The 25,827-nt window shown below is 39.5% G+C and overlaps 1 protein-coding gene across 1 annotated transcript in view; it reads left to right on the plus strand.

Annotated features, from left to right (window-relative positions):
* The window catches only part of SLC22A18 (solute carrier family 22 member 18), a 122,027-nt gene that overhangs the window by 86,530 nt on the left and 9,670 nt on the right, over positions 1–25,827 (plus strand). The window contains exons 6-9 of the mRNA XM_058161164.1: positions 2,661–2,776; positions 4,176–4,286; positions 9,472–9,572; positions 22,306–22,407. Of these exons, the coding sequence (XP_058017147.1) occupies positions 2,661–2,776; positions 4,176–4,286; positions 9,472–9,572; positions 22,306–22,407 (430 nt within the window). The remainder of the gene's footprint in view (positions 1–2,660; positions 2,777–4,175; positions 4,287–9,471; positions 9,573–22,305; positions 22,408–25,827) is intronic.

The following is a 25,827-nucleotide window of genomic DNA, read 5'->3' on the forward strand; positions in this document are numbered from 1 at the left end:
CCTCTTCTTTGTGGCAGCCCCTGAGATATCGGAACACTGCTATCATGTCTCCCCTAGTCCTTCTTTTTATTAAACTAGGCATACCGAGTTCCTGCAACCGTTCTTCATATGTTTTAGCCTCCAGTCCCCTAATCATCTTTGTTGCTCTTCTCTGCACTCTTTCTAGAGTCTCAGCATCTTTTTTACATCATGGCGACCAAAACTGAATGCAGTATTCCAAGTGTGGCCTTACCAAGGCATTATAAAGTGGTATTAACATTTCACGTGATCTTGATTCTATCTCTCTGTTTATGCAGCCCAGAACTGTGTTGGCTTTTTTAGCAGCTGCTGCACACTGCTGGCTCATATCTAAATGGTTGTCCACTAGGACTCCAAGATCCCTCTCACAGGTACTACTATTGAGCAAGGTACCACATATACGGTACCTGTGCATTTTGTGGTTTTTTTGCCTAAATGTAGAAGCTTACTTTTTTCACTGTTGAATTTCATTTTGTTAGATAGCGCTCAATATTCCAGTCTGTCAAGATTCTTCTGTAACTTGAACCTATCTTCTGGAGCGTTGGCTATTCATGCCAGCTTGGTATCATCTGCAAATTTGATGAGTTCCCCACTATCCCCTTGTCCAAGTCATTGATGAAGATGTTGAAGAGTACTGGGCCTAAAACAGAGCCTTGGAGTACTTCACTGCATACTTCCCTCAATGTGGATGTAGTTCCGTTGAGGACTACACGTTGAGTGCGGTTGGTCAGCCAGTTATGAATCCATCTGGTGAAGGGGTCAGCAACCTAAGGCTCTGGAGCCGCATGTGGCTCTTTCATCCCTCTGCTACGGCTCCCTGTTGCTGGTCGGCTCCACAACTATAGGGCTTTTGGTTAGGACAGGTAGAGGAAAAAGGATGCTGCACTAGGAGGAGACTCTATGATGAGGGAACTGGATTTCTGGTCAGCAGAGGAAAAAGGACACCACGCTAGGAGGAGACTATGATATGGGAACCAGACTTCTGGTCGGCTCCAGAATTTAATGGAAGCTTCCAGTTAGGACCTTTGTAGCTCTTTGAGTGTTTAAGGTTGCCGACCCCTGGTATAGGGTCTCCTAATGGTATAGGGATTAAAAGACCTCCAAGCTCCCTTCCAATACTGTTATTCTGTTAAGGATCTCTCCACTGGAACAAGGAATCAAGGGAATCATTTATGTTACAGCAGCATTGACCCTCCAAAATACTCAAAGACTTAGAATATCAATAGGTGTCACCAATGCTAAGGCAAATTCCCACAAACGATGTGGGGAACTGATTCAATCTTCTTCAACCATGGTGCCTTTCAGAAGTATTGAATTCAATTCCCATAATTCTAAAAGCCATGAAAAGAAATATTGTTTGCAGAGTTGTTTCCCAAAGCTTTTTTTCTTTATTTTTTCTTTTGGGCTGCAGGAAAGAAAAGATTTAGGGTCTGAACTTCCTTCTTCCTATTTATAATTGGCATTTGGCATTTCATTATTTGTTTTGCATTAGTGCATGTAATATAAAATGTAAACACAAGCCTGTTTTATGCTAAATAAAGATCAGCAGAAATATTTATCAGAACCAAGTGAAACAGGAATTTTTCAGTTACAGTAAAATTGTATGCACAGGGTTGAGCCACACACAGTGCAAATAAACCATGTTTAATCTTACTAAATAAGCCACTGTCCCCTCAAGACAGTAAGCTATCAACAGGGACTATGTTCTCAGAACATGCTAAACCAAAATTAAACATACCACAGTATAGCTATTGTGTGATGTGTCAATCCAGCCACACTATGCAGTAGTGGGTTTCAATTTCGTCTGCTACCGGTTCACTCGCAGGCGCGCACATGCGCAATGTTTCTGTGGATGCACAGAGACATCTGGGCAGGTGGGCGGAGCATCCTGGCACCACCACTACCGGTTCACCAGATCCTGGGTGAACCAGTAGCAGCCCTCCACTTGCAGTATGCTTATTAGGACCTATCAAGGATAATAATTAGGAATCTGTTCTAATATGAAGGACAATTAGGGTTAAGATAAGTTTGAAATCTTGAGCTGTCTCCAGTTTGCACTGTTTCAAGTAAGTTTGCTGATAAAAGAGACTGATTGAGTTCAACAATGTTGACTTTATTAATTAATATTAAGAATTGCAGCCTTAACCTTCCCCCTCCCACACAACTGAATTAAGAGCTCAGTGTATAGCACTGAAATAAATGCATGTCATGTACATAGTGATTCACATGAAAAAAATCACCTGAACCCATTTGCAGAATGAAGTTCGGACATTCTCTTTCCCCAATTGTAATCCTAGGTAAGTCACAGATTCTTCTATAGGGAGTACTTGTTTAGTGAGCACAATTGGGATCAGTCATTAATGGAAGCAGTCACTAAGTGAAATCGCAACTGTTCTTATGGCCTTAACTTCAGTTTTCCTTTGCTTTACAGACCTATGAAGTTTGTAATTGGGACGACTGGTCATACAGTCATTTTTTCATCACCATCTTAACTTCAGTCATTTACTTGTTATGTTTTCTTTCCCCACTCAAAAAAAATAAAGCTTTCAAGGGTAAAAACATAAAGAAAAAGGGCCTCCCACTGTGCTCCTACCTGAGGATTCATTGCATAGTAGTTCCATTTATCTCTTCTCTATTTGCAGTGTTGGTGTTTCTTGCTATGTTGCAGTAGCTGGATACCTTGCCTGTGCCTTGATGGCCCTTCTTTGTATTCCTTCCCAGACAAAGCCTCAGTCCAAGAGAAATGAAGCACAACAGGGTAAGTGCTTGCCACATCTGAGCTTTAAGAAGGGAAGGGAAAACCCAAAATATTTCAGCCTGAAAGTCTGAACTAAAACCATTTGGGGCAGGGGTGAAATCTACTTACCTTTCCTACCAGTTCGGAAGTATGCATGCTGCGTGTACGCGCTAACTCCACTCATGCGTGTGCCATCATCACGTCCTATTTTTGACCCTCTGCGCATGCACAGAAGGCTTTGCACATGCGCAGAGAGTTAAAACCAGGAAGTAATGACAACTGGGGTGAAGATACATTACATGGGGTACCACCACTACCGTTTCACCGAATCATGCATCACCGGCGCTATTGGCTCGCGCAAGCCGGACAGAACCGGCAGGATTTCACACTGATTTGGGGCTTTGTGAGTATCCTTTCAATTAGGCTGGGGTTGCTTTCCATTTCAGCTGCATGGCACAGGTTTAGGGAAATTCAGGTAATTAATTCCAAGGTAAGTGGAAGTGTGATTGCTTTGTTTTGCTCCCTGGGGTGGGGAAATGCTGGCTTTAACGTATTGAAATCCTTAACTGGCTGGTAGATAAACGTGTGAGCAGTGTTATGCTAAAGTATTTACCCCAGCAGTAGGTAGGCTGGACTCCCTTGAGTTGGTGTCCTTCACACATTGCGGACTAAAAAAAGGATATGATTTGTTTCTTCATCCCAGCAGCCCGTGGATGAGTTCTGGATATGATCTGAAGCTGCTTGAGAATATAGCTAATTCCCATAAATTATCTCAAGACTACTTTATGACTAAATACAGATTCAGGCCTGGAATGACCTTTTTTTCCCCTTCTTGTCCCTTTTGTGTGCTTTTTTAAGCTTATTTTATCAACCTGCTCAAAGAAAGGAAGTGTGAAGAACTCAAGGACCCTACTTTTGTGACCTTGGGTCACAGTAAAGAGTTGCCCTAATAAAGATTTTAAAATCAGTAGCCTCCTGCTTTTTCATCATATGACATAATATAGGGAAATTAAAGTAGAGTTATTGAATATTGCCTTGACATCTGGCTTGTATTGTGCATAGCACAGTAGAGGGAAGTAAGGAAGAATGGTAAATAAACTTGACCACCTCTTCTTTATGGCATCCCCTCAAATATTGGAACACTGCTATTGAATCATCCCTAGTCCTTCTTTTCATTAATCTAGACATACTCAATTCCAGCAACCATTCTTCATATGTTTTAGCCTCAAGTCCCCTAATCATCTTTGTTGCTCTTCTGTGCACTCTTCTTAGAGTCTCAACATCTATTGCTATATACTATTTACTGTGTCTGCAACTACGTGGCACATAATTGTCCATATATTTAGAAAACATTTTATATTATTTTGTTTCAAAGGCTTACCTTTGTCTGAAAAATATTTTATCTTTTCCCCTCCCTTAGGAACATCCCAGTCCAGTAGTGTTTTTAGCTTCCAAGAAATTATTCGACTGTTGACACTTCCTGGAGTAATGGATGTTTTCTTAATCAAAGTCCTTTCTGTGTTTCCTACAGGTGAGTGTGCTATGATTTTGGGAATAACATTTTTCGGTTATATATTATTTGAGGGATAGGGGAATAGATTACTAAAATTTTCTGTGATTCTGTCTCAAGAAAAAAAAATACATTTATGTAGGTGCCAATCATATAATGTGACATAGTTACTGGGGCATTTAACCCATAATGGCAATTGCTTTGCCATCTAGGCAATTGCTTTGAGATTATATCTAAGATTTCCTGTACATAGCTTTCTCAGCTAGGCGCCATCTGTCAGAATACAGTATTTTTGGTTTTAAGGGATGAAATTGAACTGTAGTTTGAAGAAGAGGAGGGGGAGGAAGAGGAGCATTTTTCCTTGTGCCCTTGTTAGGAGAAATGAGAATTGCAGTGACTCTGTATTGTATGGTCCAGCATACAACTGGCTGCCATTGAAATTTTAGCTTGTTTTCCATTTGGAAGTCTTAAGTTCAGTTTCTGTAGTAGAACATTAGGAAGATGAGCTTGAGGGAAAGAGGCAGGGATTTTTAAGTACACAAAGGAGGCAGAGACATTCTTAAGTCCTGGGAAGAGAAGGAGGTAAAGCACAATCAGACTTGCAAAATGTTGTTTTATAGCTTATCGCAATAAAGTATGGTTGATTTTTCCAGTGGAGTCTGTTTCCTGATCTAGTCTACATCAAAGGGCTGACATCAATCTTGCAAGCCTCATTGTACTTTTCCTTGTTTTTTTCCTTCAAGGTCATTTTCTGATTCTCTAGTTTCAACACTAAAAATAAGATCAGTAAAACACCTAAAGAGTCCAGGCATGATTCTGGACTTATACATTGAGTTAAACCGCAATTTGCTTTCTACTCCATAACTCCCAATTGCTGGGTTTATGCAGCATGCCAAATCCAAATTAATCAAGCCATAATGTAGCTTGCTGCAATCCCGACCATTGTAGATTAGATTGGATTAGACTGTATAATGATCTACTTCCATGTGCGGTGGCTTCCTGTTATGAAAATATGAAAAGAAAAAAAAACAGTCAGGCTATTTTGACTCCATTGAATTTAATGGTGGACTTTTAATTTACCCACCACATATTTTGTGAATATAATGGTGCATCAGTATTGGAATTAGAAAACTCGGCTGATGGAACTTGAGATCCAGACACAAATGGCAGGATTGGAAGATTTCCATTAAGAAAATTGCACAGCTGAAGGCCTCATCTAGGTCAAGGCTAATAGCTCTTCGTTAAGAAAAAGGCTAGGGAATCCTAACAGTGAAATTTAAACTTACACCATTAATGTAAAAGATCCTTTTTTTCCTACTTCAGCATTCATTCCTTTAGCATTTTTGTAATGAAATCAGTTCCCCAGAATTCTTAAAAGATTGTGCTGTTAAACACTTTTCTTGAATCTATGGGATTTTTTTTCTATGCAAAGCTGATCCAGTATGGTGAGATTTTAGGGACAAGATCTAACCTTAGTGTCTGAATTTGTGTGGTTGTTATCTGTTGATTCATGTTGCAAGTTGTAGGAAGTATCTCCAGAGAAACATTGTCCTGTGTTTTCATGTATTTTCTCTATTCATATAATTATTTCAGTCATGGAAACAATACATAATTCTTAAATTAGAGTGTTGCCTTTATTTATATTGTAAGCAAGGCTACAATATACATTATACACAAAGACCCAATTCTCTTATTTACAGTATTCTGGTCTAAATCAGGGTTATTTCAATATATATCTTGAATTTCCTGGACAAATCTGGTATTTAGACTCTGACTTTCCCACCTGGGTAGGAATTTTTCAAAACAATAAGAGCCCTAAAGGAAACTATTTTTAAAAACACGATTCTGTTAAACAAGAACTGTGCTGTCTTGTGTACATTACCCACAAAATGAATGTTTTTCTTCAGACTCAAAGAAAATACACATGAGAAGAAGGACCATCAATACTATATTTAATAAGAAGCTTTTAATGTTTCAGAAAAGGGCACGGCGTTTGGAATGTGAGAGATGTTCAAAAAAGCGTATCAAATACAGAGGTTTCAGAAAGACTGAAAGGGAAAAGCATATTGGAGTCTGTGCTTTGTGTAGATTAAATCCTTGACTAAAGTTTTCTTAAGGCTGAGAAAAGTGGAATCTGTCTGGGATACAGAGACATCTGCACCTCTGTATCCTAGACAAAGTAGGCAGGGGTGAAAGTGACATATATTTGGTCTGTTCCCTCTCTTCAGCATCTACAAATTGGGGTGTAAAACATCCTCTCTTTCTATCATCACCGCCTCCCTATCCCCTATTGGTCTGATGGTATAATAACCAAAGAAAGGGGTTGAGGTTGTTTTTTTCATTCCATTATAGGACCACAGAAACTTTATAAACTTATGGCTTAAATTCATAGAAACAAAGGAGTAGCATTCATTGTAACTGGGGAGCTGCATTCCATCATGCCTACATTGCAACTTAAGCATTTTATTAAGGCAGGTGAGGGAACGATGCATTCCAGTACATTGGGCACAGAGTGAAATGGCTATACAGAGTACCAACTAGCCACTGAAAGTGAGGGGAGGTCCAGGCACTGCAGCCAATCAGAGCTGGGGAGGATGCTAAATTGAATGAAGCACAGTACACCAATCACTTGAAAGGGCAGAAGACCTACAAGTCTGACAATAAGTAAAATGGGCTGGGAGTAGGTGGAGGACAATGTTGTCTCTTCCTGAACTCAAGAATGATAGGTAGCCTGTAGTAGCTATAGGGGAGTGATGGCTAATTTTTTCCTGACCGAGTGTGCGAATGCACATGCGTGCGCCCGAACCCCCAAAATGTAATGTGCTTACTTGCCCACAGAGATGGCACTGCATGCCACCTCTGGCACACATGCCATAGGTTCCAGTACATTCTACTTGCCCTATAGCCGTCACGGGTATAGGGCAAGTAGAAAATGTGAATTGGGTCCATGATTGAGTCTAATGACCAAATGGCATAACAGTTTGATCAAAAAATAATAATACTAAAAACAATATTAAGCAGGGTTGGGTATGGATAATACTTAAATGGTAGTTTACAAGGACATTTCACAGGGCTATAGACTAATATGAAAAATAATAAAGAAGGTTAGAAATCTTAGATGGCAATGGTAACCAGTTCCATATTGTAACTAAGAAAACTACATGAAAGGCAGCTGTAATTTGGAACACTAAATCTCTGGTCCCTGTCACTGACCCCAGATTAGATTCTGCAAGAGAACAGAACATAATTCAAGCAATAACATGGACATTTTATCTGTTTATACTATTAAGCAATAACGGAGAGTGAACTATTCTCTGGAACAGGCTATTTAAGACCCCTCTAGATATTCCCAATAAGATAACCTTCAGCGAGATTGTTCTGATTATGTCATAAGCGCACAAACGTGCCTACCGTTCCTGTCCTATTGTTTTTTGTTTTTATATATATATATATATATATTTATTTATTTATTTATTTATTTATTTATTTATTTATTTATTCAAATTTATATACCGCCCTATCTCCCGAAGGACTCAGGGCGGTTCACAGGCAGATAAAACAACATATATATACAAATTAAGAAAACCATTAAGAAAACATATTCAGAAAGCCTAATTATTAAAAATAATATAAATATTAAAAACCAATTAAAACCCCTATAAAATTTAAAAATTTAAAATTTAGAAAATTTAAAAAACTAGTCCAGTCCCGCGCAGATAAATAGGTGTGTTTTAAGCTCGCGACGGAAGGTTCGGAGGTCTGGAAGTTGACGGAGTCCTGGGGAGTTCGCTCCAGAGGTGGGAGCCCCACAGAGAAGGCCCTTCCTGGGCGCCGCCAGACGACACTGTCTAGCTGACGGCACCCTGAGGAGTCCCTCTCTGTGAGAGCGCACGGGCCGGTGAGAGGTATCCGTAGCAGTAGACGGTCCCGTAAGTAGCCCGGCCCTATGCCATGGAGCGCTTTAAAGGTGGTTACCAGAACCTTGAAGCGCACCCGAAGGCCACAGGTAGCCAGTGCAGTCTGCGCAGGATAGGTGTCATCACGGGAGCCACGAGGGCTCCTCTATAACCCGCAGCCGCATTCTGAACTAACTGCAGTCTCCGGATGCCCTTCAAGGGAGCCCCATGTAGAGAGCATTGCAATAATCCAGGCGAGACGTCACGAGGGCGTGAGTGACCGTGCACAGGGCATCCCGGTTCAGAAAGGCGCAACTGGCGCACCAGGCGAACCTGGTAAAAGCTCTCCTGGAGACGGCCGTCAAATGATCTTCAAAAGACAGCCGTTCATCCAGGAGGACGCCCAAGTTGCGCACCCTCTCCATCGGGCCAGTGACTCGCCCCGACAGTCAGCCGTGGACTCAGCTGACTGTACCGGGATGCCGCATCCACAGCCACTCTGTCTTGGAGGGATTGAGCTTGAGCCTGTTTCTCCCCATCCAGACCCGACGGCCTCCAAACACCGGGACAGCACTTGATAGCTTCGCTGGGGTGGCCCGTGGAAAAGTACAGCTGGGTGTCATCAGCGTACAGCTGGTACCTCACACCAAGCCACTGATGATCTCACCCAGCGGCTTCATATAGATGTTGAACAGAAGGCGAGAGGATCGACCCCGCGGCACCCCACAAGTGAGGCGCCTCGAGCCGACCTCTGCCCCTGTCAACACCGTCTGCGACCGATCGGAGAGATAGGAGGAGAACCACCGATAAACGGTGCCTCCCACTCCCAATCCCTCCAACCGGCGCAGCAGGATACCATGGTCGATGGTATCGAAAGCCGCTGAGAGGTCTAATAGGACCAGGGCAGAGGAACAACCCCTATCCCTGGCCCTCCAGAGATCATCCACCAACGCGACCAAAGCCGTCTCCGTGCTGTAACCGGGCCGGAAACCGGACTGGAACGGGTCTAGATAGACAGTTTCCTCCAGGTGCAAGGGAAACTGATATGCCACCATACTCTCTACAACCTTCGCCGCGAAGCGAAGGTTGGAGACCGGACGATAATTACCTAAAACAGCCGGGTCCAGGGAAGCCTTCTTGAGGAGGGGTCTCACCACCGCCTCTTTCAAGATATATATATATGTTCATTTACTATATAATCTTTTTGTATGATACCTACATATATTGTTGTGACAAAATAAATAAATAAATAAATAAACTATTTCCTGGTTATGCTAAAATAAGGGTTTTTGTTTTTGTTTTATCCCTAGGGGTGTTCCTAATTATGCTTTCCATCATATCCATCGATTTCTTTGGTCTGGAAGTTGCACATGCTGGGTATTTGATGTCCTACAGTGGAATCCTTCAAATGGTAATACAACGGGTATTGACAGCTAGTCCTCATATTCCTTCATTAGATAATATAGAAATAAGAAAATGCAACCCATATATTTATGGAAAAAAGAAAATGCATCTTCAGCATGTGGCGTTATGTTTAGTGTATGTATGTCCAGGCATCTGTGGGTGGGTGGATAGGTGGATGTGTGGGTGGGTGTCAGTGTGCATAGATAAATTTAATTTTAGATATATAGATATTTTTATTTATTTATTTATTGTTTCAATTTCTATATGTAGCTATACACATCATCAGAGCTATGATAGCACCTTCGGGTGTGGCCTCCTCCTGTCAAATGTTCTACTAAGCTTTTCCCTGGGATAGAGTCACACATTGCTGGGAGCAGAGATTTTGTGTTTGGGTCAAACCCTATTTGAGTTATTTGTATTATTCTGAGACTGCAGGTGATCTGGATTCTATCTCCCACCAACTTGTCAGTATCATTATCTATGAGTTGGAGAGGAATATCTGAAGCATCTATTCCCACAAAGAGACCTATAGCCAAGTCAGGATTCAGGAGATGGGGAGGGAGATATTCCTAAAGCTTGCCCTAATTGAGTTGTTGTTTTCCCCTCAAGAGTTGGGATAGCTTTTGCAATTTTTCCTGTAGTCTTTTTTCGATGATTAAGCAAGAATAATGGCTTTGATTATTGCTAATATAACCTCTTATTACCAGGAAGCCAAGGACTTTTCTTTTTCCAAAAACCACCTCCAACCTCCCTTCTAAAAGTAAGAACTTTCAGCTTCAGATAGCTCATGGATATTTGCTATTTAATATGCTGCTGGGAGCAGACAAGCCTGGAAGGATTTTTCAGATACAGTATTCTAGATCCCAGCTCATCAGTACTCATCTTTGTTTTATCATGCAAGTTTTAATTTTAGTTTTTTAAAATGCAGAGTTAACAAAAAAATTAGTTATGAAATTTGTCAAATTAGCCTTTAGGCTAAGCCTGTCTATGAAGTATACCTCAATCACAGTCATCTCTTGCTTTTACTAAAGTGCTTTTTGTTTTAATATCTTTTGGTCTTAAAATCACAGAGAGCCATTTTATTTTTCAAATAGTTTGCTGTCATTTATCAGATACAAAGGTTGGGAAGGTTAAAAAGGCAGGGAATTTCCAAGGCCTGTAACTGGATAAGTGATGATTAATGTAATGCATTAACAGACACTTCCCCCATTTTACTGTATTTTTACCACACAAACGCATAATTTTCAGTGATCTTTATCTCTCTGAAGTTTATACCGAGCACTGATTGCTTTTGCCTTAGCATGGAGCAAAATGAATTTTACCTATTTTATTTAAAGATCTGGGTGCCAGTGGAGAATTTCTTTTTCGCTCCTTTCAAATGTGCAAACCTGGTCCTGCAAATGGTTTTCTTTTTAAGCTTTGGGGAAGACAGTTGGCTGGTTTTGACCCTGAAACATAGAAAACAAAACCGTCCTGTTTGCTTTAAACCTTTTTCTCTGTGTGTATATGTGCAGAACAAAATAGCGTGGCTATATGGAAACTCAAACAGACACACGCCCATTGTGTATGAGAAGGAAGGAGGCATCTGCTGCAGTGGGAAGAGAACACCATTTGTTTGTCTGTTCTCATAGCACACATTCCACATTAAGAACAAACTGGGAGGGGATGTTATGCTCCTTTGGAAAAAAAAAATTCCCTCATTCAAGAGGTTTTGCCTCTGCTCTTTATGATGCTGAAGACCTTTCCTTCTTCCTAGAGGAAAAGAAGAAAAAGAAATATCTCATTTTCTATAGCTTTGAACCATTTGTTCTTAGTTCTTTCCTCCTTCAATAGCACTTATCTTCATTGTGTTTTTAATTTAGCGATTGTGAGAGCACAGCATCTTTCCAAGGCCACCAAGGACCACTCCTCATTTGTTTGAAAATTGCTCCAAAATAGTGTCTCTGAACAATGTTAAAGGTTGTGTCTTAACCAGCGATGTTTTAAGCACACAATCCATGAAAATGTCTTCAAAATTCAATTATTTTTTTGCGTCACTCTTTCCACTGAGTTTAAACAGCTCTGTTTTTCCAAGAGATGACTACGAAATTTTTAATTTAAAACTTCTCAAACTCAAAAAATCCCCAATAATTGTTAACAATTATTTTCCACAATTTGTTGAATAAATATTAAGTTAAGTTAAGTTAAGCTGGACTTTCTTTTTTTTTTCATTGAAGACAAAACAAAGAAATCAAATGAAGTCTAATTGCCTTTTGAAAAAGCTCCTTTGTGACAATCTTCTCAGTCACATCTAAAAGTTGTGGTTGGGTTTATGAGTAAAGTAAACCTAGTGAATAGGTGAGAGGAAAGAAGATACAGTCAGGTAAACAGACTTTATCCAAAAATAACATAAGGGGGTTGTCGAACAAAGTGACCTTTTTTCAAAAGGATTAATAAAAGCAGTTCTAACTTGGAGTAAATCAATTGTGATATTCTCAGAGTGTAACATGACCAAAGCTGGAATTGTTCATAGCACACAATTCAATGATAGGAGTTTAAGCAGCCCGATTTTATTTGTATGATTATTTGTTTATCAAATTTATACTGTTTCCCATCTCACTAAAATGATTCTGGATGGCATACAATTAAATAAAACAATGAATATGTAAAAATGGCCCTTATTTAAAATATAAAATTAGTGCACAAGAGAGAGTGAGTATTAATTGTAATGATGAACCTTCTTAAAATATCACCACTGTACTGGGACCTCACATAGCAATAAGACTTATATACCGCTTTACAACCCTCTCTAAGCAGTTTACAGAGTCAGCATATTGCCCTCACAATCTGGGGCAATCATTTTACCAACCTCAAGAAGGATGGAAGGCTGAGTCAACTTAAGCCAGTTAGGATCGAAGGAATCGAACTCCTGGCAGTGTGAACAGAGTTAGCCTGCAATACTGCATTCTAACCTCTGTGCCATCACCGCTCTTAGCCAAGTCTTGAAGGACTTGTGGAACATTAAGAGGGATGGAACTAACTTCACACTAGGGAGTGGGGTGGGGAGAATGTTTCATAATGCAGGTACCATAGCAGAGAAGGCCCACCTCCTGGGAACTGTCAAAGCCCTAGGACACATGACCAGCAACATGCCTTTCTGCCAGATCTCCTGGGACAGGCAAATGTAACTGGAGAGAGATGGTCCCTCAGATAACCTAGTCCCATTTCATGAAGATCTTTAAAGGTTAAAACCAGCATCTTGAATTGGTTCTGGAAGACATAATTGTCCATGCCATTCCATTCTAGACCAGCTGAATCTTCTGGATATGCTTCAAAATGATGCCACATGGGGAGCACTTGACAGTAATCCAATCTGGAGTGATGAGGGAATAAGTGACTATGAGCAGAGCCCCCGATCTAGGAACAGCACAACTAGCGCACAACACAAAGCCGTGCAAAGGCCCTCCTAGCCACAACTGCCACCTGCTCTTTGAGCAGGAGAGATGAGTCCAGAAGGACCCCCCAGATCACGCACCAAATGTGTCTGTGGCTACCTGTCAGATGGAAGAGATTCAGAAGCTGAGTTTAATATGAAGATTATTCAACCATCATAATATATAATTATTAGTGGTTGTGTTTGAATATATATATAGCCGGGGGAAAAAGATTAATTATAAAATTAGGAGTTTCTTTTTTCTATAGAGGAGATTCCAGGAAATATAACAACCATGTGTATGTATATCTAAAATGTATTCAAAAGGCACATTCCAAATCAATGAATCTGATCAATGAATTAATAAACCGTTTTATTAACAGTAGGGACAAACTTGACATAATGTTAAAAAGTGGTCTTGCAGATTGGCGGGAGGGGAGTGAATGTGTGTGCACACCAATATACTATATACTAACATACAAATAGTAATATATAGTAATTGAATTTACTGTATGGCATTTCCAGTCTGCTATCTTCTTCTACTATAGCCAAATCTTTCAAGTTCACATAAAAAGGAAAGAAAGGAAATGTTAAAAAAAAAAAGAACTCTTAACTAATCCGATTCTTTGTATGGCTGCTTATCTTCTGCTAGAGAGAGAGAGAAACAAAGAACACTCTTGTCAATGTCATCCTTACTAAATCCAGCCAGTGTTGATTTAGGACCTACTAGGTGCAGTTTAAGAGGTAAGGGAAAGGATGGTGTAGACGTTCCTTCTAACTGTAGTGGAGAAATGGCAGCTCACAAACTTTGTGCAGCTGCACCGTTGCAAGTTTTTTGGGTTACAGAGCAGCTGAGCTAGAAATAAATTACCATAGCTCGGTTTTACGCTGTAGGACTATGCCTTCGAAATGTAATTAGAACGGCTGATTAAGTCCTTAGGACAATCCGTGCTCAGTACAGGAATCCAAATCAAACTATCCCTGGCAGAGGTTTATCTTGTCTCTGATGGAACATCTTCAGTGAAAGGAGGCTCACCATCATTCAAGGTGTTGGTTACCTCTTTAAAGCACTCCATGGCATAGGACCGGGTTACTTATGGGACCGTCTACTGCGACCAACAGCCTCCCATCGACCTGTGCGCTCCCACAGGGAGGGCCTCCTCGGGGTGCCATCGGTCAAACAATGTCGACTGGCGACCCCCAGGGGGAGAGCCTTCTCTGTGGGGGCTCCTGCCCTCTGGAATGAGCTGCCTCCCGACCTCTGGACCTTTCACCGTGAGCTTTTTGTTCCATCGCGCAGGGCTAGCTTAAAGTAGTTTTAAATAGGGTTTTTTATTATATTATTGTTTTAGTCTTTGTTACTACCGGTGTGGCTTGGTGTGTGTGTGTGGGGGGGGGGTAATGTGACTGGGTGGGCGTGGCCACATGTGTGTTTTTTACTTTTAAAATCATTTTTTCTACAACCTCTTGGGCCGAAGAGGTTGTAAAAAATGCTTTTAAAAGCCTGTGATGATCAGGCAACTCAGCTGGGATCGCCAGAGGAAAAAAAGCTTTTAAAGGGTTCCGATGATCCCAGCTGAATTTTCTGATCACTAGAACCTTTTAAAAGCATGTCTTTTTTTACAACCTCTTCGGCCGAAGAGCTTGTAGAAAACATGCTTTTAAAGGGTTCTGGCGATCAGGCAGCACAGCTGGGATTGTCAGAGGAGCCTTTTAAAAGCTTTTTTTTACAGCCTCTTCAGCTGAAGAGGTTGTAGAAAAAATGCTTTTAAAACTCCTCTATCAACTGAGTTTAATCATCAGAGGCTTTTTTTTTTACTTTTAAAAGCATTTTTTGGCTGAAGAAAAAATGCTTTTAAAAGTAAAAAAAAAAAAACCTCTGATGATCACACTGCTCAGCTGGGATGGGGGTAGAGGCAGGGATTTTTGCTACCTGTTCTCCAAAACACCCGCTGCCATCGCTACCGGATGGAGCGATCCAATCTGAACCGGGAGCATTTCACCCTGCTTCAATCCATTATTTAGAGTCCTACGTGCAGTATCAAAAGAGAACAAGCATTGACCTTCTTCTGTGTGATATCTTTTCAGGTATCTAAAGAATGCTCTCTTATCTCTTTTCTGTTGTTGTTTTCCTCAAGACCAAATATGCCCAACTTCTTCAGACTCTTTTTCTGGGACTTATGCCTAGCCCTTCCCCCACCTCCCCACAAACAACCTTGTTGTCTTTTTCAGAAGTTTGTGTAGTTTGTCCGAATCCTTCCTTAAATATATTGTTTAACCCAGTATCAAAGGCAGGGTTGGACAACACAGAGCTATGTAGCAGTATCCTTGTTCTCTGTTGCCTCAGGGGAGTTAAGAGATACAAGTTATAGATCATTGGAATAAAAATTAGAAGAAGCATCTTGACAATAAAACTGTGAGACTGAAAAGAGTACCGCTTCATCAGATGCAATATAAAATGTCCAACATGGGTAATAGTATGAATTTATAAACATATACTACCTTTAATCAATTTGGATGTCAAATAATCATTAATGAAACTGTGTTGCACTTAGAGCTGCAGGATTTAAATATCCTAAGAATCATTAATAAAGTTGGCCTAAAATTGCTTTTCATCATTGTTTTACTTAGTCAGACTTTTGATTTGGCTAGGAAAAAGAAATCTTGCTATACACCCTCCACTTTATTGTTAGAAACATTTTCAGTCTCGTGGAATTGAAAAAAACTGTTTGCAATGCAACATTTTGGTTTTGATTATGCTATTTTTAGCTTTGGAATTCCTGATATATGCTACTGAACCTTTCTCTTGTCTTTGCAGTTCTTTATGGCCAAGTTCAAAACTAAATGAATAGTATCCATTAATATTTGTTGCTACTTTTTTACTAACTTCAGTAGATCTATACTGCATTTTATTTGCTTACACATTCTTGTAGAAATCTGACAAAAATGACCCACTCCATCAGCAATTCTGGTTTCTCTGTTGTAGTCTTTAGAAGTATTGAGTCTTGTAATACTACTAAACTTAAATTAAGTTTAATGTTGATTTCTTTAAGAAGAAATTTTCTTAAAGATTTCTTTAAGATTTCTGAACTTTAAGAAGTCCAGTACAATTTAGTGTATGGTAGCTATGTCATGCCTTTTTCACTTTTCAGCTCTATGAATATGATTTTTTTTAAGGCAGAAAAATTATTTAAAGATTATTTGTTAAGTGTATTGAGGTACTTCCCAAGACTGGCTTCCTTCCAAAAAGGAGATTAAACTTTATCTCTACTGTGTATTTTTCTGCTTTAAGATCTGAAAATATCAGCTGGATTTATGGCACAGTTGCTGTTGTTAATGGTGCATGAAAGGAAGATAGACAGTTTTCACTCTTTGAATTACTTTGTTGGGAGTTTCCAATTCAATATTTCCCCTGCAGATTCAGAGGCTTATATGGCTTTGAAGGAGGACAAAGACAAAGTTGTTTCACCTGCAGCTTGTGTACATAGCCAAGGGCGGCTCTTGTTATGTCACTTGCAAACTATTTCCTTCCTCTTTGATGTATTGATAATACAAATACAGATCCCTGTTAAGGTAAAGAGCTTTCTCTTCGTATTACTTCAAAGAAGGTCATGTTACAAAGGCAGGCAGAAATTGAAGGCAGGTGATGAGGCCTACCAACTTGCTTGAAATTGCCAAAGGAAGTTCAGTATGGAAATTAAGCATTTTTCAATATGGACTTCTAAAAAGTACTTAAGTTATTCAATATGGTGTTTGGGGAATTAAATACCAGTTCAACCAAGTCGCTAAATCAATCCACATTTCTGAAAACAAAATTCATTTCTATGCCTGAATGTTGTCATTAGCTACCTCTTATACTCCGCAATTCCCTGGGATACACAATAAACTGGAAGAATTGCTGGGAAAGCTGGTGGTTCTACAGAAAACTTGGTGGAACAGTATTTAGTCAGTTAAGCTAACAATGGGAAGAGCCAGATTAAAAGGCCTATTTGTATCAACTTCAGGAATTGTACATTTACCAAATATCAGAGAAGGCTGCTATATTTCAAAACAGGGAATTTCAGAAATAGGCAATAGTTAAGGATAGCTAAAGAAAAACTCAACATCATTATAGAACAGGGGTCTCCAACCTTGGCAACTTTAAAACTTGTGGACTTCAACTTCCAGAATCCCGAAATTCTGGGAGTTGAAGTCCACAAGTCTTAAGGTTGCCAAGGTTGGAGACCCCTGTTATAGAAAAACCAAATCCCAAAGATCCTTTCAACCTATAGGTGATACTGGAAAGTTTAGGTAAGAATTACAGACTGCACAACCCTATCTATTATGCGACTGCTGAGTCAGTGACCTGAGTTCAGAAAATGCCTGAAGTCTGGTAAGCCTCCACCCTTTGATAGAATGCCTGAAGGATGAAAGGGTGTGATTCATGTGAGCTAGCAATTTTTCCTGCAGTAACTAATCTACGTAGCCATTATTCCATGGTACATTATGTAGTATGGGATGTTGCAACATGCTGGTAACTGCTAAGCGGTATCGGGTAGCACAAAACCTAACGCATCTTATCTAATAATCATAGGAGAGACCCAAGAATAACTTGCTCTCTTGTCATTTTCAGAATCAGAGGCTACAAAATACATCCACCTTCATTCCACATGTCCATGATTCAGTATCATTCCACAAAGTGGCATTAATGACATACAATTATGCTGAAATAGCTACAGGCTAGCATTTGGGTGTGTTACACAATCATTAATTAAGAAACGTAGTAGCACTCTCACCTGGTCATTTCCTTTTCGTTTCTCAGCTATTGTCAGGTGATACAGGAGAGACCTATAATCTACTCAACACCTAATTTCCCTTTGAACTCCTGTAAAAATAGGTCCTTGCTCAATTGCCTTGACTAAAGACATCTTTCTTTTCATGTGAAGGAGACATTTGGTCCCTTCTGAACAGGAGGTTGCAAGATTTCTTGATCTCTGATTGTCTCCTTTACCTCTGCAGGGTTCTTGAGATGTATGATTATGACATATTTTATAACAAAGGGGGGATTCATCCTCTATTGTAATGTGACCAAGTATATACCTCAAATAATGAATTACATGAATTTATTTGCAAATACGACTACAGTGTTTACAGTACTCAGATTAGTTGATGGTCTGATTCTGTAAAAAATAGTTTCTTGTGTTAATCTAGGCCCATGATGGCGAACCTATGGCATGCCACAGGTGGCACGCAGTACCCTCTCTGTGGGCACATAAGCTGTCACCCCAATTCAGCTCCGCCGCGCATGCACGCATGCTTCCTACTGGCCAGCTGGTTGTTGGGTCTTTGCTGCAGGGGGCAAGGTGCGTGTGGGGAGCCGCATGTGCATGCATGGGGGGCATGCATGTGCGAGGGATGGGGTGTGTACAGGGGGCATGCCCGCATGCACGGGGTGGGTCACATGTGTGGGGGTGGGCCGCATGCATGGGGGCAGCACGTGCATTACATTTTGGGGGTTTCGGTGCATGTTTTGGGCACTCAGTCCGGAAAAGGTTAGCCATCACTGATCTAGGCTGTCATACATTATAATATTAGCTGTGCTTGTGTTATTTTTGTTATATAATATATTTGGGTATATGCATAATTTTGTGTTTATTTGTTTATTTATTCATTTATTTTGTCATGTTTATGTCTTGTAGATTAGAGGTGGAGACCCTTTGAGAGCTGTATGTAATAAAATTTCATTTTAATGTATGCCAATTAGTGTACATTCAAAATTACAATAAAGTTGTTCTAAATCTAAGAAATAGTTTCCTGCAGCAAAGTAGACTTTACATTTGAACATGCTTTCTGCAGTTTATAGGAATTGCAGTTCAAAAATCGCTGGAAAATTACCATACTGGGGAAAGACTCTCTTTGAAAATTTCTCTTCTTGAGTGCTATCCAGGAGACAGAAAGAGTTATGTGTCTTTCTCAGTGAAGTATTGCCAGCTGTATACTCAACAAGGAACTTTCTTTTGAAAGACTAGAATATCCTGTTCCAGGGCTAGCCTCTCAGGGTTCACAGAATATGACCTATCTAAGATTTCAGGTTTGAAAAGCCAATATCTGCTGTAACCCCACTGGTCCCCGCTTATTAGAAGCATTCATTCTGACCTTGAGAGAAAGCAATTTTTAAAAAAACCATGTAGAAGATCCTGATTCCTTTCTGCCTTATAGCGTCGTCTTCTTCCAAAAAATTTCTACTACTGACAGCGGATCTTCATAGCCATCGTGCCTGCTCATGAACTGAAATATTATGCACAAACCCCACTCCCTCATTCTACAATCTTGAACTCTGGGATTTTTATCTTTTATATTTCTTAGCCAACAGGTTAGAAGTCTTTCTTATACTAGCCATGCACCTTGTTCCAATGCAAGCTATGAAACAATGTTCTATCTGGCTGCTTTTCACATTACATTTTCCCAGACTACCGTACAATGCAAAATGTAAGTGGTTTTTCCCAGACTACCATACAAGGCAAAACACTGTATTATCACATTGGCATTGATTAAATTACCTTTGTGCAGGACAATTTGTGATGGATGATGGAACTATTAGCATATTTTCCCCATCCTCCTTCCCCATCAGTCCATTGTCAGCTCAAAAAAACATAACAAATCCAGCTTCTGGTAGTTTTCATTACTATTGGGAATAGTCTTTCCTGATCAGTACAATAAATGGGTCTTTTATCTTCTGAGAGATGCTGTAGCAGAATAACAGATAGAATAGCTGTGCAGCTTGCTTGTACTTAGTGGTGGGTTGCCCCGGTCTGGACTGGTTCTATAGAACCAGTAGTAAAACCGGTGGGAGGTTCTGCCCACTGACCCAAACGTCATCAAAACTCTTCTGCTCATGTGCAGAAGCTTCTGCGCATGCGCAGAAGAGCACAAGTACGTGTGAACGGAGCAAGCATGCACGTGGGGGCACGATGCAAACTGGTAGTAACTGGTAGTAGAACCCACCCCTGCTTGTACTGTAATTGTGATGCAATCATTGTTGGGCTTCTCATATGGTTCTGCTCTTTTCTTTGTTTGCTGAAGATTTTAAGGAAAGAAACGGAGGAGGGTGTGTGTCTGTGAGGGTGTGTGTGTAAATAAGCCAAAAGTCCCCAAAAGTAAGGCACTATCAGAAGTAATTCTGCTGTTGTGCGTGATAGATTGGATAAGCAATCCTGCACTGGTTAGTATTAGCATGTTAGAGCACATGTTCTGATGGCATAATCTGAAGGTCGATAGTGAAATACAGTATAATTTAATTAAAAGAACAACAGCCATAAAACTGGCAGACAAGAGTGGGCTTCTGATTTTCTGGTAGTCATTTAGGATTTAACAGGAAAATTTTGCAATTCTGTTCCATGGAACAGTAAACACTCCCTACCATCATCTCCACCCCAAAAAAGAATCAAGAGATGATACAGTAGTAATCACAACACTTCCCATGGCCCCAGCTGTTCTTTTTCTATCAGCTGCACAATTGAATTGTAGTAGATTCAGTGTAGAAATGAGTGTATTAAAACACATATTTGTGGAGTCTGGGAACTAGCCTTTAGGGTGGGGGAAAAATCCAATTAAACCTCGAACCTTATAATTACTTGTTTTAATACAATGGCACACCCAAGGAAGAAACCTATACATATAAGAACTATTTTAAGGGATCAAATTGTGTTGTCATTAATTTACCATGGATCATGATGGGTTGAACATGACTTTGCAACTAACAACAACCACCACAACAACAGCTTTTCTACATTTGAACTTGCTTCCCCCCCAACAAAAAAAGTTCCCATTTAGACAGTGTTGATAACTTCCTTTTTAAACATTTGAATTTTTCTTGCCTAGGGATGTTAACTGGACAGTTTAGTCCATTTGTATTAAAAATCCTGTCACTCAAGCACCTAATGAAGAATTTAATTTCTGTTAATTCCTTTTTATTGGAACCTTATGTGTATAATGGTGGATTCTGGATGATTTCCCTCCCAAATGTTAGTGTACAAATACACCTATTTAATTTAGTAGGGCTCTGAGCACTAAGTTGTACTGCTGTATTTCAATCCATTTCTAAAAAGTATAATCAGTGGGTTTGGATTTTAGCTGATATGTTTTTAACTGGCAAAGTCTTTTTAATTATACTAATTATCTTAACTGTGTACCATATCAGCAATATTTAAAAGCAGGAGGCGAGAGGAGTTAAAATATTCTTACTAAGCATTCATATTTTGTCCATACAGTATACATGGGAAGCAGGATCAAATTAGTTAACATTTTATTATTTTAAAAAAATCATCTTGCTGAAAGATAATTTTGGAGAATTTGTACTTGACTAACTTGTATTTCCAAATACATTATATTGCTTACAAGTTTTAATTTAACTTGTATTGTTTAGAGCAAATTCCTCAACATATCAAGGCACTAAGAGAGATCAATCCTATATGAAATTATAGTGAACTCCTGTCTTATAGTTGTTGTAATTCGTTGTGTTTTTAAAATATTTGTTGAAACAATACCACTTTTTAAAGACACAATGGTGTGTTCCGATTGCTCCTGTGATATTTCTCGTTTTAATGATGAATTATTGTCAGACTCGGCTGTTGTCTAATTTAGATAGTAACACCATGCCCATTCTTACCAAATTTGTAGACATTTTTCCAACTCAAAATGCCTTCCCAGCTGCTTTTTTCCCCACAAAAGGCTTATTTGGTGTGACAAATAAACTGTTGGAAAGAGGTGATTAAATAGTTATAGATGGAAACTGCTTGAAGACCAGCAGTAATGAAAGAAGAGTCCATTCACTTCTCCAGCTTTATTTAAAAGCCAACTAAGTTCCATTGCATGGATCTATATATTTTCTTAAGCTGTAATTTCTTTATGTCATCAGTATAATATAATTTCTTTGATCCATTTGGAATATTATGGGCACTCTTACAAAACGAATGAGATGATGGATTTGATCAAAACACCTGTGAACCCTGGAAGGTTTATTTTTAAATATTTATTAAAAAACTAAAATTAGGACAAGAAACATGGTGTGTATCACAGAATATACTGGCAGGAACATTAAGCATCTCTGCCTTCTCTGTTGGTGACCCAAACGATAGAAGACAGGAACATATAATGCTGAAAGCATGCTATTCAGTCAACTGAACATCTCCTAGATATAATATAATTTTGGATCTGGATACTCTACAGAAACTATTGCAGTATGAGCCTGTACTTAATCTAGAAATTTCAGAGAGCTTGATTCACCTGGGGTTTTCTCTCTCTCTCTCTCTCTCTCTCTCTCTCTCTCTCTTCCTCCCCTCCAACACAGGTTGTCCAGGGCTTAATAATTGGAAGATTAACCAGTCGGTATACTGAGCGGTCTTTGCTTATGCTGAGTGTTATTGTTTTATGTGGCGTTGGCATTGCTATGGTAAGATTCAACACAATTTTGTACTGCTTTGGATTACAAAATGCTGAAATAATGTCCGCTGCAGATTATGCAGTTGAATCTCAGGAAAGAAATGGGAAGTATTTTATTTGTAAATCCATTCCTATGGACTGCAATAATCAACGAAATAGTCAAAATATACAGTGTTTTCCAAAAATTCAAATGCCGCCTGGCAGAAAGGGCTCATCACTTGGATTCATATATTTAAAATTAAAGGGCCTCTTTCATCAGGCTTACCTAGGACCAAGAGTTTCTATTAACACGAGTTCTTAAATTTTAACAATAACAGCAGTGCTGATCACAACATGATATTAAAATGTGAGCAAAATAAGCTTCACTTCGGAGAACAATATAAAATTTAGTAAGAAGAACAGGTAACCTTTCACTTACAGCAGTTCATTTAGTGACTGTTCAAAGTTACAACGGCACTGAAAAAAGTGACTTATCATGTTTTTTACACTTATGAACATTGCAGCATCTCCATGGTCACGTGATCAAAATTTAAATATTTGGCAACTGACTCATATTTATGACAGTTGCAGTGTCCCGTGGTCATGTGTTCACCTTTTATGACCTTCTGACAAGCAAAGTCAATGGGGAAGCCAGATTCCTTCAACAATGGTGTTACTAACTTAATAATTGCGGCCATTCAATTAACAACTGTGGCAAGAAAGGTTGTAAAATGGGGCAAAACTCACTTAACAAATGTCTCGCTCAGCAACATAAATGTTGGGCTCAAGTCAGTGGTGGATTTCAAAAAATTTTACTACCGGTTCTGTGGGTGTGGCTTGATGGGTGTGGCGTGGCTTGGTGGCTGTGGCAGGGGAAGGGTACTGCAAAATCCCCATTTCCTCCCAATCAGCTGGGACTTGGGAGGCAGAGAATAGATGGAGGCACAGCCAGTCAGAGGTGGTATTTACCGGTTCTCCAAACTACTCAAAATTTCTGCTACCGATTCTCCAGAACTGGTCACAACCTGCTGAAACCTACCTCTGGCTCAACTGTGGTCGAGAACCACCTGTACATTGAGACAGCCACCCACATACACATCCAGCATCTAACTTTTGATGCATCTTGGAGAAAAAGCTTACTCTGGGAAATGGACCACACAAACCTTAAAAGAAAGGGTCCAAAAAATAAATTCCCATAATTACTACTGACAGAAAAGTGAGGCTGTTGTCCTCTTTGCAAATAAAACTTTTTGAAAGCTCTGAGCTTAAGCATCCAATAAGAAAGCATCCAATAATCTCTCTTTGCCTTTGAAGGAAAAAGAGATCTTGACACAACTTGAACAGATCTCCAGGAACACCCTTGCCCGAAAGAAATGTGCAGCTGATAAACTTAGCTGATTAAAAAAAGATTTATATACGGAAGACATTTAACAAAGATCTCAAGTTACACTTCCCTCATCCGCCCCCGTAGAATCACTTCCCCTCAGTGGCCTCCGAAATATGCAGGGCTGGAATTAACTGAGGCCAGCTGTGCTGAAAAGGAGCCCTGAAAAAGTTTAGGTAACAGATGAAGGGGGGAAAATGAGGGGAAATGGAGAGCAGTAAACAAGATGCCCCAGATCTCAAGCTGGGGCCAGACAGAGTTCATCCTGATCACTTTTCAGAGGAGGCATCTTGGAAATAAACGATGGTCTTGGAGCGGAAGCGCAGCCCAGTAATAGAACAGCTACAGAAAATTGAGGCTCACTTCCATTTCATTCTTAGGTGACAGTCGACAGGAAGAATTTTCCACTTCAAAACTTTAAGAACTATTACTAGTTAAAGTAGACCAGAGGTAAAGTTGTGTGATCCCTCACTGACCCAGCTAAAATTGGCAATGGTTTCAGGCAGTGGTGGGTTTCAAAAATTTTTACTACCGGTTCTATGGGTGTTGCTTGGTGGGCATAGCAGGGGAAGGATACTGTAAAATCTCCATTCCCGCCCCACTCCAGGGGAAGGTTACTGCAAAATCCCCATTTCCTTGGGGACTTGGGAGGCAGAGAATAGATGGGGGCGGGGCAAGTCAGAATTTTTACTACCGGTTCTCCAAACTACTCAAAATTTCCACTACCGGTTCTCCAGAACTGGTCAGACCCTGCTGAAACCCACCTCTGGTTTCAGGGATACTAGATGTTGTAGTTTGACTGCTTCTGAATGTCCCCAAGTGTCACATTCCTAGGAACTAGTCTGGCAGAATAATCATGCAAAAGTCTCCTAAACTGAGAATGTTTTAATTTGTCCTCTACGTTTTCATTAATATTAAAAAAAGCACCATTCAAATTTATTTTGGGGAGTATTCTAGCACTAGAGAATATGCCTTTGTGTGAAATGAAAACATCAAGCATTCTCTTTGAGCTTAGTGGGCTGATATTGGATTTTTCTCACCACTCCAAAATCCTGAACGATGTATATTGTAAATAGGAAGAACTGAAGGCAGAGCATTACTTCATTTCCAGGAAATTTAAAAGACACATTTATTTACAAAGCATTCTTACAGTGCTGAAGAGAAGACAAGGCAGCAGATTGGGGCTGGGCAGACAAAGCAAGAAATTGAGTATGTCAACTTCAATGGTGCAATCAAAGTTTCACTTATTTTAATGTGAATCTCATTTTCTTTTCTTTTTTTCCTTCTTTTTAAAAATTATTAAACAAAAATTAAACAATTTAATTAAAACAATTTTTTTTACAATTTTCTTTACAACATTTACATGTCAGTATTCATTTCTTATATGTCCATTTCCCCCTCCTTACTTCAATTTATCTATATCTATACATATAGTTCTAATATTAATTTATACACATTGGTATATCAATGTACTAAATTACAATCATACATTATGTGTCATTTCCATTTCTACAAGTTTGTTATTACATTCTAACTACTATATCTTCCTCATTTAATCTGGCCTTACCCTTTGCACCTCTCCTCTAACCATTCATACCATTTATTCCATACCATACAGTACCCTGTTTCTTCCTTATCTTGTATTTCTTTTGTGAGTCTGTCCATCTCTGCGCACCCTAAAACTTTCCTTATCACGTTTTCCTCTGACAGTATATTGTTGTTCTTCCAATTTTGTGCATATATTATTCTTGCTGCTGTTGTGATATGGATAATTAAATATTGCATTTCTTTTGTCATAATTCCCTGAAAGTATTCCTAACAAAAATAATTCTGGTTTCATATCTATTTGCTGTTTGGTTATCTCTTCTAAATATTTTCTTATTCTATTCCAATATTGTTTTGCTTTGGGGCATGTCCACCACATGTGGTAATATGTTCCCTGATTTTGTTTACATTTCCAACAGGTTGATGAAGTATTCACAGACTTCTCTGGTGAATCTCATTTTCAATTCACATAAAAATGGGTGGAGTTTTGATCACACTGTTGTGGCTGTCGTCTTGACTTTT

This window comes from Ahaetulla prasina, chromosome 1 (assembly GCF_028640845.1).
Source record: "Ahaetulla prasina isolate Xishuangbanna chromosome 1, ASM2864084v1, whole genome shotgun sequence".
In the NCBI taxonomy this organism is placed as follows: domain Eukaryota; kingdom Metazoa; phylum Chordata; class Lepidosauria; order Squamata; family Colubridae; genus Ahaetulla; species Ahaetulla prasina.